Source organism: Ruditapes philippinarum, unplaced genomic scaffold (assembly GCF_026571515.1).
Source record: "Ruditapes philippinarum isolate M1 unplaced genomic scaffold, ASM2657151v2 ctg4154_1_1_1_1, whole genome shotgun sequence".
Lineage (NCBI taxonomy): Eukaryota > Metazoa > Mollusca > Bivalvia > Venerida > Veneridae > Ruditapes > Ruditapes philippinarum.
In genome coordinates this window covers 11009-24246 of record NW_026858854.1, presented here as the reverse complement: position 1 = coordinate 24246, position 13238 = coordinate 11009, and the positions used below count along the sequence as shown (strand labels likewise).

At 32.5% G+C, this 13238-nt stretch overlaps 3 protein-coding genes across 3 annotated transcripts; all 3 read right to left on the bottom strand.

Annotated features, from left to right (window-relative positions):
- Positions 1-2147: 2147 nt before the first annotated feature.
- On the bottom strand, positions 2148-4231 carry LOC132754493 (complement C1q tumor necrosis factor-related protein 6-like). Its single transcript, XM_060745129.1, has 2 exons — positions 4117-4231; positions 2148-3310 (listed from the first exon to the last, which is right to left on the bottom strand). The coding sequence occupies exons 1-2, from the start codon at positions 4202-4204 to the stop codon at positions 2832-2834; spliced, it is 567 nt and encodes a 188-aa protein (XP_060601112.1). The 5' UTR covers positions 4205-4231; the 3' UTR covers positions 2148-2831.
- A 1727-nt stretch (positions 4232-5958) lies between these two features.
- LOC132754489 (calcium-activated chloride channel regulator 4A-like) lies at positions 5959-11155 on the bottom strand. The gene is made up of 5 exons (XM_060745126.1): positions 10993-11155; positions 9897-10052; positions 9105-9329; positions 6248-6666; positions 5959-5997 (listed from the first exon to the last, which is right to left on the bottom strand). Exons 1-5 carry the CDS (start codon positions 11153-11155, stop codon positions 5959-5961), a joined length of 1002 nt encoding a protein of 333 aa, XP_060601109.1.
- A 378-nt stretch (positions 11156-11533) lies between these two features.
- On the bottom strand, positions 11534-12632 carry LOC132754492 (uncharacterized). The gene is made up of 2 exons (XM_060745128.1): positions 12346-12632; positions 11534-11767 (listed from the first exon to the last, which is right to left on the bottom strand). The coding sequence occupies exons 1-2, from the start codon at positions 12535-12537 to the stop codon at positions 11534-11536; spliced, it is 426 nt and encodes a 141-aa protein (XP_060601111.1). The 5' UTR covers positions 12538-12632.
- Positions 12633-13238: the final 606 nt, after the last annotated feature.

Here is a 13238-nt window from a genome sequence, read left to right as displayed (position 1 = left end):
TTTTCAACCGGCATAGATTTTATTATGAAAACAATCATTATAAAGTGATATAGAGTAGTATGTTACGGGCCTACATGAAACAAGGAAATTCAAAAATAATAAATTTAATAGATCTTTATACGGTATGTTTCAAGTTTCAAATTACTGTATATTTGTTAACAGACAAAATCATATGCCAATTATAACAAATTAGTGTTAAGACATCTGCCGTTTATTGTTTAATTAATAAAACAATCTTAGCACATGAACGTACGAAAACCGTTTCACTTAAACGGTAACGTACTAAATAATATTGTTTTCTTTCATTTAAGATCTTCTCTTTACAATATAAATACAATAGTTGTCTTAAAAATTAAAATGTCATTCTATTATTCATAATTATAATATTATGTTATGTTTCACGTTATCTCATTAGAGGTCTGAAAGTGATACTGGTGTACACTCATTAGGAAGAAAAGCTGTGAACATTTTAAGAAACGCAATACCAAAGGGAGACAACTGATACATCTTCAAAACAAATACACTGATAAATTTCGCCACTTTTCATTTATATATATACCCTGATGTTTTTCTTTATTTAATTATCAATTTTAAAAGAACAATAACAATAACCATAACCAAAATGTTATATGATTAACAAATCGTGAATAATTCTTTTACTGGAGTACGATGGAAGCAATTATATTTTTATGTAGAAATAACTACATGATAATTAATAGTTATTGGCAATCGCAACTCTTCGGCCCTTTCCGTCAGTCTTCGGACAAGAACCTCGGAATGCACATACGCTATTTCTGTCTATCATCAACACTAAGAAAGTCAACATGTAAACAAATAGTAATTTTATGCTGAGAGATTTTGACTATGTTTATTCTATTATAAAGTCCACCTAAATTAAGTAAATGTATAGATATAAAAGTAAACATTATATAATTTACATATTATTTTTATGGTGGTAGAAGCTGAAAGTACAAAATGTCTTCCTGTTGATATGAATTTGGATTTGTTAATAATTGTACATCAGTGAGCATTTTTAAATCCATTATGATTGTCAGACATATTAACAATCACAATGTAACAGGGTGAGAAATATGTACAGCCTGACATGGACTCGGACACCGTTCCGAGCTTCTACCGACTGAGCTATCCGGCCGATTACACATCTTCCTTATCTCTAAATAGTGAACAATAATTTTAGCAAAATAGACAAAAGTTTTCTATGGATATCAAATATTTACACTATATATGTTATATATTATTTAGCATCAAGAAACAGAATTTATGAAAATTAAAAAAATCAACAATGTTTAATGTTTAAGAATGATTTAAGCTACAGTAACCACTTTTCACACACACAAAAATACCATGTCGAAATTTGCAGAGGCAGTCCTAACTCCTTTTGTACAAAAAATATGCATGACAAAAAAAGTAACATTTTGATTAATTCGTCTTAAATTTCACATACAGTTGTAAGCAATTTATTAACACGTTTATACATTGTTCTTAAATTTGTTGTTATTGGCAAATCTTTGCTCATCTGGTGGCGAGTCGACTTAAGATTATGAAGTCATTAAACACAATTTTTTCTGACGACCATATTATTTTAAATAAGAACAAGATAAAATCTCAGACAATTTATTGACACCAATAAGATATACTCTTATATACTCAAAATGAAGACTTTAAGGTCGGTGTTAGAATGCTGGATGTGATTATTAACTATCATACAGTTGCTTACATAACCTTAAAGCCTTTAAACTATGTTTAGCATGTGACAAGAATACAAGAAAAAGTAACTTCACCCATGCAATTGTCATGAAATGTGGATATTTCTGACTAAGATGCGGATCATAATAACCTCGTAAGCCTCACTTTATTATAACCATACTTTTAATAGTAAAGTAGACTAGATGTTTAAAAGGAACTCTACCGAGGTAAAAAAACATTCAAACATTTGAATTTTTACATAGATTAAGTGGGGTTCTTAAAAACAGACATATACACAAGAGATTACTAAGTAATATACTCAGAAATGAATTGAAAATCGTATTTTTGTGTTATCCGTATCCAAATTAGTTCGAAAAGCATTGCAAAGCAACAAAAACGGAGTGAATGAGTAATCGTTCCATCAAGTATAAAAACCCCAATTGAGTTCCTTAAATATTTAATAAAATTTTATCTTTAACGATAATGACACTCTGTAAATAATAAAATCTATAAAACAATATAGAAGGCTATGCTCTGAATGTATCCATATGGAATGAGCCTTTAAGGAACGTGATCTGCTGAGGTCTTAAAGTCTAAAAACATAAAATTTAAATTTGTTACGTAGATCTTATCTAGTTCTTACGTAGATCTTATCTAGTTCTCATTTGAAATCATATGGTCGTCACAAAAATGTTCAATATTACTTTCAACCGGCATATATTTTATAATGAAAACAATCATTATAAAGTGATATAGAGTTGTATGTCATAAAGCATACAAATATGTAAAAGATAATTAAGAACTGTACACGGAAAATAATTAGAAATCGTATTGTTGTGCTATTCTTAGCCCGATTTGACTGAAAAGCGGTGGAACGCCTTTAAATTTTGCGTCTTTTTACACACTTGGGTAACTGTTTTGAAAAAATAAAACGGAGTGGGTGCATGATCTGAAGTTTTGCACATAAGTTTTTGGTCCAGACCTACATCTATGAAACATAAATCTGGAAAAAATTATGTCCAGTCTCGTCATGTCAGAAACACCAGCGGAGTCCCTTTAAAACATTTTCAACTTCGTGCATAAATGACAACATAAATCATTTACACAAAAAGCAAAGATGACAGTCAGTCTGAAGTAAGTTTATCAACTAAACCACCCGAAAAAGATGTGTAGTAAGGTTCTTGCATTTGGTTGACATCTGACACCTTGGAAACATTTAGAACCCAAACGTCGTCCTCTTTATCAAGTGTCAGCACCACAGCTATAGTTTTGCTGTTAAACCCCTCTATTAGTTGCTCCCTTTCCTTAACTTTTGATTGGTCCACAGGGTGGAACTTATGAATAAAACATAGCGTTGCTTTAAGTCTTTCGGTGGTAGTTATTGTGGCAAAGAAAACATACAATCCTTTTAGCGGTGCAGTAAATCGCCCTGTTGTGACATTATAGCAATCGTCATGATTCGTATCAACCGTGTCAAATCTTATCGCTCGATATGGAGTTACGTTTGATAGAGACACCGACAGGTGAACCGAAAAGTCCAAAGATAAGAATGTTGATGGACGCCAGTCCTTCGGCTTCGGCTTGGCATCTGCTTGTCCTTCTTCTATAATGTATAAAAGCGAAATACAGATACTTGTTTAAAATAAAGAGAAAAACTAAATCAGATATTAGAAATTCTACAAGTCTTCAATTGTTTATATCACAATCAATCATTTATTATTATCAAAAGATAATGGCATTGCACGACCGTGCATATATTTTTGACGTGATGTCATTTGCGTTATAAATACTAACATAACTCGTAGTGTAAATATTAGCGTTATGCTAAAGGTGCGCCACTGAAAAATGATTCTTTTTGCACTTTAAACAGTATTTATTTTGTGGTATGTCATATTCGTGAGTGTTACTTCATTACTGAATTTATTGATCTCGTTGAATAGATAATATTTTGCACGCCAGAGGCTCGCATAATATAATTTTGTTAAAATCGTCAGTAAGAACTGGTTGAATAAATACTTTTTTGCTCGCCAGAGGCTTACATAATACAATTCTATTCAACTCGTTCAATAAATTCATGATTGAACCTACACTCATTCGATATCCTTTTTTATCATAACCCAAGCAACTTTTGCGACTCCTTAAAAACGGAATTGTACAACTGTGCATATTCTTTGACGTGGAGTCATTGCGTTAAGACGCACTTAATGTTGTGAATGGAGAAGTTCCTTATTTTTCCGTTAACGGTTCTTATTTTGGATATGTGATAAAAGGAAAATTATATTTGTGTAGCTTATTTTTATATTTATTGAACTCGTTGAATTAAATAACATTATGCCTGGCAGACGCTTGCATATTCACCAAATATAACCTTCACTTTATCAATAACCTCTCTATATATAGTAAGCTTACCTTCAGAATCGCTTATCGCCCCACTTTCTTCATCTGAAAAGTACTCTGTTAAATATTTTGAAAGTGACATATTCCCGTAATTAAACATGAAACATTAGTGTTATCTCTCGTGTTAAACATAGCATTATAAAGTTCTTATCTTAAGTTCTAATTACATCTATACATGAACCTTTACTAATCAGTGTAAAACAAGCAGAAGTGTTGTATAATATAATACTCATATTTTACCATTCTAAATATTCGAAATTCTTTTATGTCCCTTAAGTATGAACAATTTTTTTGCGCAAATAACAAATTACCACGAAAGCTATATCTTTGTTTTGTTATACTGTACTTTTAAAAAACAAAGTATATTAGGTTTGTTTTATGACTTAAAATGATGGGAACTGGTCGTTACAATATCCTATCTTATAGGAGACATCTCATATGTAGCAGTTAAATGATATTTTAGCTTTAATAAAGTTGACTTTAAAGTTGAACATGAAATCTTTTTTCATTTAATATCTTAAAAAAATAAGTTCAACAAATATATATCCATACATAGAAAATTGCATACGAATACATCTGTATTGGTATTCAAGGAATCGTTCGAAATTCCTGCCGAAAAGTAAGTTTTAAAGTTAAAATTTTCAAGTATATTTTGTTTTGTTTGGTTTTACGACGCACTAACACAATTTATGTCACATGGCACTGAAACAGGAAATATGATTATGGCTTTCCCCGAGACAGAAACATAAAAATAGGGTTAAAACCACCTCACCCGCTGGAGTTGTATTGATTGCAGTAGTTCGAACACATCAAATCGCCCTTTATGATATCGCAGAGATAAAAACTGCCTGAAATTCAGACACCTCAACCTTAAAGGGGCCTCAGCTTATATTCTCTTTTAGGAAAAGTTTTTGTGTTGTTTCAAGCTAAGTATTCTAGTAATCTTTCTAGGGAAAGTGCATCATTTCACTGTTAAAATAGATAAAAACAGAATCCCTAAAGAAAGCCCAACACGGCAAAATTGAAAATGTTGCAGGCTCGGTTTGATTGAGCCTGTTCATGGACGGTACTGGAAAGTGCAAGTTACCGTCCACGCCCCCTAGCACCGGCTTAAGCAGAATTCAACATTTAAACATGAAATGGTAAAATTTTGAATTTAGAAACATCCGCATATGTTAAACCATCTTTAAACAACGTCCCTAGAGCATTTTTTACGAGTCATTGACGTTCATGTCTAAAAATAGAAGATCAGGAAACGAATCGTCCGCTATACTTATTTAAATAAAAAAAAGAGCGGACCAGCAGATTTAAGGTATCGAGGGGTATCCGTATTGCTAATGTATTTTATCGACCCAAGATTATTTTTCTTTCTTAATTATTTTGATTTGACAATAATATGAAACGATTTATCAAAAATACATATTTAATGTTTAGAACAGCTGACGGCCGCTAATTAGGCAACATTTTACCCACAAGGCGTATATTTTACGTATAATGACAGGAAATGGACTGTAGGATTACAAGGCGTAGCTATGTCTGCAACAACATCAAAATGTGTACACTTTGATTATTCTTTGTAGCTTAATTTAGTGTGATTTGTCTTTGCTAACGAAACTAATTCAACGGGAACTGTTTTTATTTATATTACTAGTATTATATAATGTTTATTATTTATCTATAATTACATTGAAATATAATATATACAAAAAGATAAGCACAATGAATTCTTACAATTGAATTATTGTCACAAAGAATTATAATTATTGATAAACATACAGGAACACAACGCGAGCGTTTAAGTCGAAAACAGATGGTATATGTACATATTTCTACTGTTTGTTTTCATCACGTAGTTCATACTTTCCCAAGTGGAACATTTGTATTCTTTGCGTTCTGTAAAAAGATAATAACATAGACGTAAACTAGTATGTATTTGCAAACATAAATCTATGCCTTGATATTTCAGTTCGTAACACGACGAAAGACCATGTAAACACGACGCTGCAATTCTTATTTAAGTGTTTAACTCCTTTTTTTAAAAAACAAACAAGCGTTTTATTAAAAAAGAAAACAAACGTTTTCGTCAACAGAAATATATTGAAACTTAAATTTTATTAAGTTTAACATATTATAAATGACATACCGAGACTCTTCTTTTTCTACACAAACAGACTGTTAAGACTATAGTAAGATACACGATAACCCCTGCTGCAGATCCAAGAATAACATACATCATGACATTTTGTTCTTCTGCTGTATTAACGTCAACATCCCCCGTTTCCAAACTGCCTGCCTCTCCATACGCACGATATCCTTTACCAACAACAATTGACAAAATGTTTGAAACTTTTCCAGTATTACCCACTTCATCAACTGCTTTTAAGGCGAAGAATAGTGTGCTGGTATAAGATTTCTCTGCGACAACAACAAGTTTCAATGCTTCCTTTTCACCAGCATTTAAAGGCTTAAAACTAAAATTACCGACATCCAACAGCTCGGCATTATCAAAGTTGTCTTTGAGAGTTTCAAAATCATCGGAAATCCTGAATATGTACTCAGAAGCTATATAAGAAACAAATATAAACAGTTAATTAATGTTTATGAATGAAAATACTCGATAAGATGAATAAGCTTGGTATACCCCTGCACAAGAAAGTTATAAGGGGGGGGGGGTATATTGGAATCAGCTTGTCCGTTCGGCTTACCATCGATTTTTCCTTGTCCGCCAAATAACTTAAGATTCCTTTGACCAACAGTCTTTATATTTGGCAGGGCGGTTCTTCATGACCATAAGATGATCCCTATTAATGTTAAAAGCCCTCGGTCAAAGGTCAAGGTCAGAAGGCCTTGACTTCAAAATGTGTGTCCACCCAATAACTTAAGAATTCTTTAAACCAACGTCTTCATATTTGGCATAAAGGTTGGTTATGACAAGCAGATGACTGCTATTTATTTTGAAGTCACTAGGTCATAGGTCAAGGTCGGAATGTCCTTGAATAAACTAGAAATATGTCCATAGGACACGGGTGCCCCCACACTCTACTTCTTATGACTTTAGGTCAAATATTTTTGGGCTACATGTGCCACGAGTTGAAAACTAAAAATCTTTTACTAAGTCAAGGGCAAGAACAAATACTGAATAAATCCACAAGCAAACCCCAAGGTGCATAAGTACATGGCTGACCAACATTTTTGTAAGTTTTCAGACCTACAGGTCAAATATTTTTTTAGTTATGCCTGAACAAGTTGAAAATTGCAAATTTATACTAAGACAAGGGAAATAACTCTAACAAAACTGAAAGAAATCTGCATGCAAACCACAGGTGCATAGTTTCACAGTGATATTGAGCATTATTCCTGTAAATTTGGTTGATTCTAACTCAAGCACTAGAGAAACAAATAACACAACATAATGGAACGGTCAAGGGCAATAAATCTGACAAAACAGCATAAATCGACAAATGAAACCCCAGGTGCACAATTTAACATGCTGACAATATTCCTGTAACGTTTCATGACTCTATATCAAATACTTTTTGAGTAACATGCAACACAATTTGAAAATCGTAAATTCTTAAGAAGTCAAGAGTAATAACTCTAAAATTACTAAACATTACGACATCAAAATTCCGTGGTGCACAACTTCACATGCTGATCAACATTCCTGTAAAGCTTCATGACACTAGGTCAAATACGTGCGACACAAGTTGAAAATTGCAAATTTTTACTAAGTCAAGGGCAATAACTCTAAAAATACTAAATATATCCACACAAGAACACTCAGGTGCAGTACTACACATGCTGATCAACATTTCTATTAAGTTCCATGACAATAGGTCAAATAATTTTTGAGCTACATGTGACACAAGTTGAAAATTAAAAATATTTACTAAGTCAAGGGCAATAACTCTAACAAAACATAATAAATACATAAGCGAAACCCCAGGAGCACAACTACACAAGCTTAGCAACATTCCTGTAAAGTTTAATGACTGTATATCAAATACCTGTTGAGATGTGTGCGACAACAAGTTGAAGTTGCAAATTGTTTTAATTATATATATATTATATATATATATTATATATATATAGTATATATATATATTATATATATAATATATATATATATATATATATATCCACAAAAAATACCTAAGTGGCAAACTACATATGGCTGAATTAACATTTCTATAAAGTTTTATTGACTCTAGGGCAAATACTGTTTGAGCTACGTGCGACACAAAAGAGAACGGACGGATGGAAGGACGGACGGACAAGGGAAAATCTAAATGCCCCACCCTCCTAAAGTGGGGACACAAAAAGCTTGTCCACCCAATAGTCACTAGGTCATAGGTCAAGGTCAGAAGGGCCTTGAATAAAAAAGCCTGTCCGCCCAATAACTTACGAATCCTTTGACCAACAGTCTTCATATTTGGCATGGAGGTTGGCTATGACTAGTAGATGACCGCTATTTATTTTTAAGTCACTGAGTCAGAGGTCAAGGTCAGAAGGGCCTTGAATAAAATACCTGTCCGCCTAATAACTTACGAATCATTTGACCCACAGTCTTTATATTTGGCATGTTGGCTAGTCAGGACTATAAGGTGACCTCTGATTTTGACCTATTGATTTTGAGGTCACTGGGTCAAAGGTCTAAGTCACAGGGTCCTTGACTTAAAAAAGTTTTCCGCTCAATTGCTTAAAAATGCTTTGGTCAACTGTCTTCATATTTGGTATTGAGGTTGTTCATGACTAGAAGATGGCCCCTTTAGATTTTAGGTGACTGTGTAAAAGGCATTGTCACAGGGGATTTTACTACAATAAACTTGTCTGATCAAATGCTTAAGAACGCCTGTCTCCATTGTATTGATTTTGACATTTTTACATTTGAACATTTTTACAGTTTAAATAGCATAATCTTTTCGATTACAAAGTTATCTTATCATTACATGCCTAAAAATACACTGGTCTCTAAACTAACATATAATATTGACATTTACCTCGACCAATGCTTTTGTCATCACCAGGTGCAGTCCAAGATATTGTAAAATTTCTGCTTTCTCCTGACAATGTTGCTTTCGTGACAATATTATGGATATCAACATCGCTAACTCTTCCTGGTGGAACCGTGTCATTTAGTCCAGGATCCTCATAGTTTTCAATATAGAGGTCTTCCATCAGTCTAACACGCTGAAAACGTTCGCTGTATTCCTTCAATTGTTCCTCTGCAAAAATAGAATGCTGCGTAAACACTTATTGAAGGTGCTTAGAAACGTCATTTTATGTTATGGAGGCCATGGATGCTAAAGGAAGTCAATTTTTGCTACGAAAATCACTGGTTGCTAAGGTTAGTAAATTAAAATCACGATGGTATCCATTGGTTGTTATCGGAAGTAAATTTATGCTATGGAAATCAGTGGATGCTAGAGTAACTCAATGGTTGCTATGGATGTTATTTTTTGTAAAGAAAATGCATTGTTTTTATTGATATCACAGGTCACTATGGAAATCACTGGCTGCTACTGAAAGTCCATGTTTGCTATTGAAGTCATTGATTGCTTGTTTGCAATGAAATAAACTGGTTGCAAAGAAAATTAAACAGTCGCTATGAAGGACAATCGTTGCTAAGGGAAGTCAATGATATTTGAAAACAAAAATATACAATAATAACATCTAATTCCACAGAAAGCGTCAACCAATTATAAGCAGCAGAGCATTACATTTTAAGGATGAATTGTCCTTTCTACCACCTTCAGAAAATAGATAAAGTTTAATGTAATGTTAAAATAAACCTTGGTAAGGTGATTGACCTCCAGCAATTACTCTCTTAATGCGCACCTTTCCTTCTTGTTCTTTAGCAAAAATCTTCACATTTATACGCCCAGCACCAAGGCAATGTGGAAGTATATATGCTGAATATATCCCGTCATCACGAATATCATCCGGATCTATTTAAATATTGATTATCAAAGATCATATATTATATTGAATTGATTTTTAAAAGAGGAAAACTAATTATTGTCAGCTCATATAAATATTCAAACCTAAATATATATAATTTAAGTCTTGAAAATGATTGGGTTCTGCGCTTGGATAACTTCGCACGCTACATGTCTGCTAAAATTTCATTCGTTGCTTTTCAACCATCGATGAGAAAAAGTGGTATTCGTATAGCACAAACCGTTGTTTAAAATTGTTGTTCTGTTTTTTATTTTAGAATTTGAATGTTTACTCCTTTAATACCAGAACATTAAGCTACTAGTATTTCTAATGTCGATGATCGCAAATCTTATGAGTGATGTTTGCTTGACTAAAGGGGGTCTAAGACCTTAAAAGTTTTATATTATTCGACAGTAGAATTTTCAGACTCCACACCAATAACTCAACAGACACTCAACAAGCACAATTCAACTACTATCTGCTTTGAAGCAATGTCAAGCTTAACACAGTTTTTGTTGAGGTACATATAACAGTCCTTTTTAATCTACCTTAATTTTTTTATTGTGTTTTATGACAAATAAACTAGTAAGTGATTATAACTACATGTATTTCAACTTCAAGTAACCTGGACATTTTTAAAAGTAAGTTAACCTAACAAAAACGAAAGCGTTAATAAAGCATTCTGAAAAATACATGGGATTAGACAATAGGCGGAATTTCCAATAATAATCATTTCACCATTTTGTAATCCATACGGGGCATAACTCAAGGCTGGAATCAAAATTTCATGCAATCCTCCTGAAACTCATCCTATTGGAAAATGTTTTCCAAAGCCAATGGTTTCAAATGAAAAATTCAGGTAGACATAAGAAACATAAAATGGCTTTCATTTCATTCGTGCAGAAAAGCGTCACAAATGATATATGAAATCAAAAAGGAAACCCTTACCTAAGCCATTATCATACAAATATACGTCACAACCTTTGCTTCCGTTGTTAGATTCTACACGAGCTGTGACGTTTGCATTTAAAACTTGCGCGTATTCCTTAGTTACTTCTGTATATATAATAGGAAGCTCCCCAGTTTTAAAGTCGATCTTTGATGCTGACATATATGCCTCAATTCTTATTATATCACTACTGACTGGTGTTGATTGTACTACATATTCTAGTGATATTCAAATCGTTTCCATTGTAATTGTTACTTCATAATCCCCAGGCTATTGGAACATTAACTTAAACATGTTTCAAACACACAACATCCTATATATTAAGGCTTATCGCATTTTATATATTTTACATTCTTTACAGTTAAGCAAAACATAGTATAAACTACTAGTATGTATATCAATAGCGAAAACGAACAATATTATAAATGTCAATTCCAATTTTGATGTACATGTATATATATTTTTAATCAAAACAATATAATAAAAAGGTAAACATGTTAGTGTGCGGTTGACAAATAGATAAGACTCAAGTGTAAAAACTTAGCAAGATTGTTGTACCTGAGCTATATCTGGAATCCCAAGAGTAGCTGTCTTTTCTGCAGTACTAATTGTTCTGGACAAATCATTTGGACCAGTTAGAGTAAGTTCCAATCGACCGTTGTAAGCAGATTGTACTATTACAGCAAAAAATGTATTTTCTCCTTGATTCTTTTCAATAGGAAATGCCAATTTGACTATATTTGATGTTGTGCTGCTTATTCTTTCTGATGCAAGCTGGAATCGTAAAATGTGTATATCAATAACAACATACATTTGTATTGAAATGTTGAAATACAATACTTTTACGAAAGACTTAGGTGAAATATTTAAAACAGATGCCACAATTGTCACATACATATGTACGAGCGTATATTTATATGAAAAAGTATATATAATGTGTCAGCTATGACAAAGAAAATTCGTTTAATTACGTATTGTATTTTAACTGTGTATTTATGAAATACCGACAATGTATAATTATCAATGATTTTTTAAGCTAAAATCTAAATAAGAAAATTCATCTTTCATCGGTAAATTTGTTTCGTTGACAATAACCCGAATATCTTCTACATTCATAACTGAACACTACGTAATAAATGTTTACATGTTGAGTTCGTTTTTATGCTAGTGTAACACGGGCGTGAACGATAAATGGTATATGCCGCTGCCGCCTATGAACAAGCCTTAAAGATTCATATCGCTGCGACATTTAAGGCTCCATTTTTATTATGTAATGCATGGCTGCAAGCGATGCTGTCAGTCAAGTCCTACGTAGGATTTAACAGTTTCGTGAAATAGTTCAAATATCATACCACAACGGCTTGTTTCGAGGTAGACGTGTGACTGCTAACTATTATTTCGTCAAATAAAGCAATAAAACTAGATGTTCCAGTTTCCAGGTATGTAAAATGTTTCCCGCCGCTTTCTTTTGAAATATCAGCTAGAACAAGATCGGCATCTTGAGTGACAGAGACAGTGTGCAATATGACCTTTTCTGTTAACATCTTTCCTCTTGATTCGTCAATGTTGCCTGCATTATTCTCCCCATCAGAAATGAGAATAGTTTCTCCGTTAGTGGCCTCACCTAGTTTCCTTTTAAATAACTGGATAAATAAGAGGATATTAGCAACTAGATAAGGACAGAAGTGACCTTGTATGTATACCTTTCATATTTACTACTTAATGTTTCCAAGACATTAACTAAATGGAATGATAGTTGTAAATATGATAATATTGTGTACAAAAAAGTATGCATACATACGCAATTCTGAATAACATAATAATGTATTTTCAGACACATTAATTTCTTTATTCGTCAATGTAACAACACAATGATATTTAGTATAGTTTAAGTTCTGAGAACTTCTTTTAATATTACATCAGAGATTTTACTTCCAATTTAAAATAATTTCCATCTTAACATATTCCACAGGACTTCAAAATATTGTATTTCTTACCAACTTAATGCAGACTCCAAGCACTAAATAGAGTATTATTAGATGATTTGTAACTTTCCATTACAATAAAGGGAAGATTTTGAATTCCAACTTTTGTAAAGAGAGGTTTAATAGTGTTTAAAGTCAATAATGTTTCAATTAATATAAGATTGTTTCAACTTATATAAGAAGGGGTGCTAAACTGGACAGTCTTGTCAACTTGTAATTTAAAAATGTCTGATTTCAAACCATTATTGAAAATAAAGTGA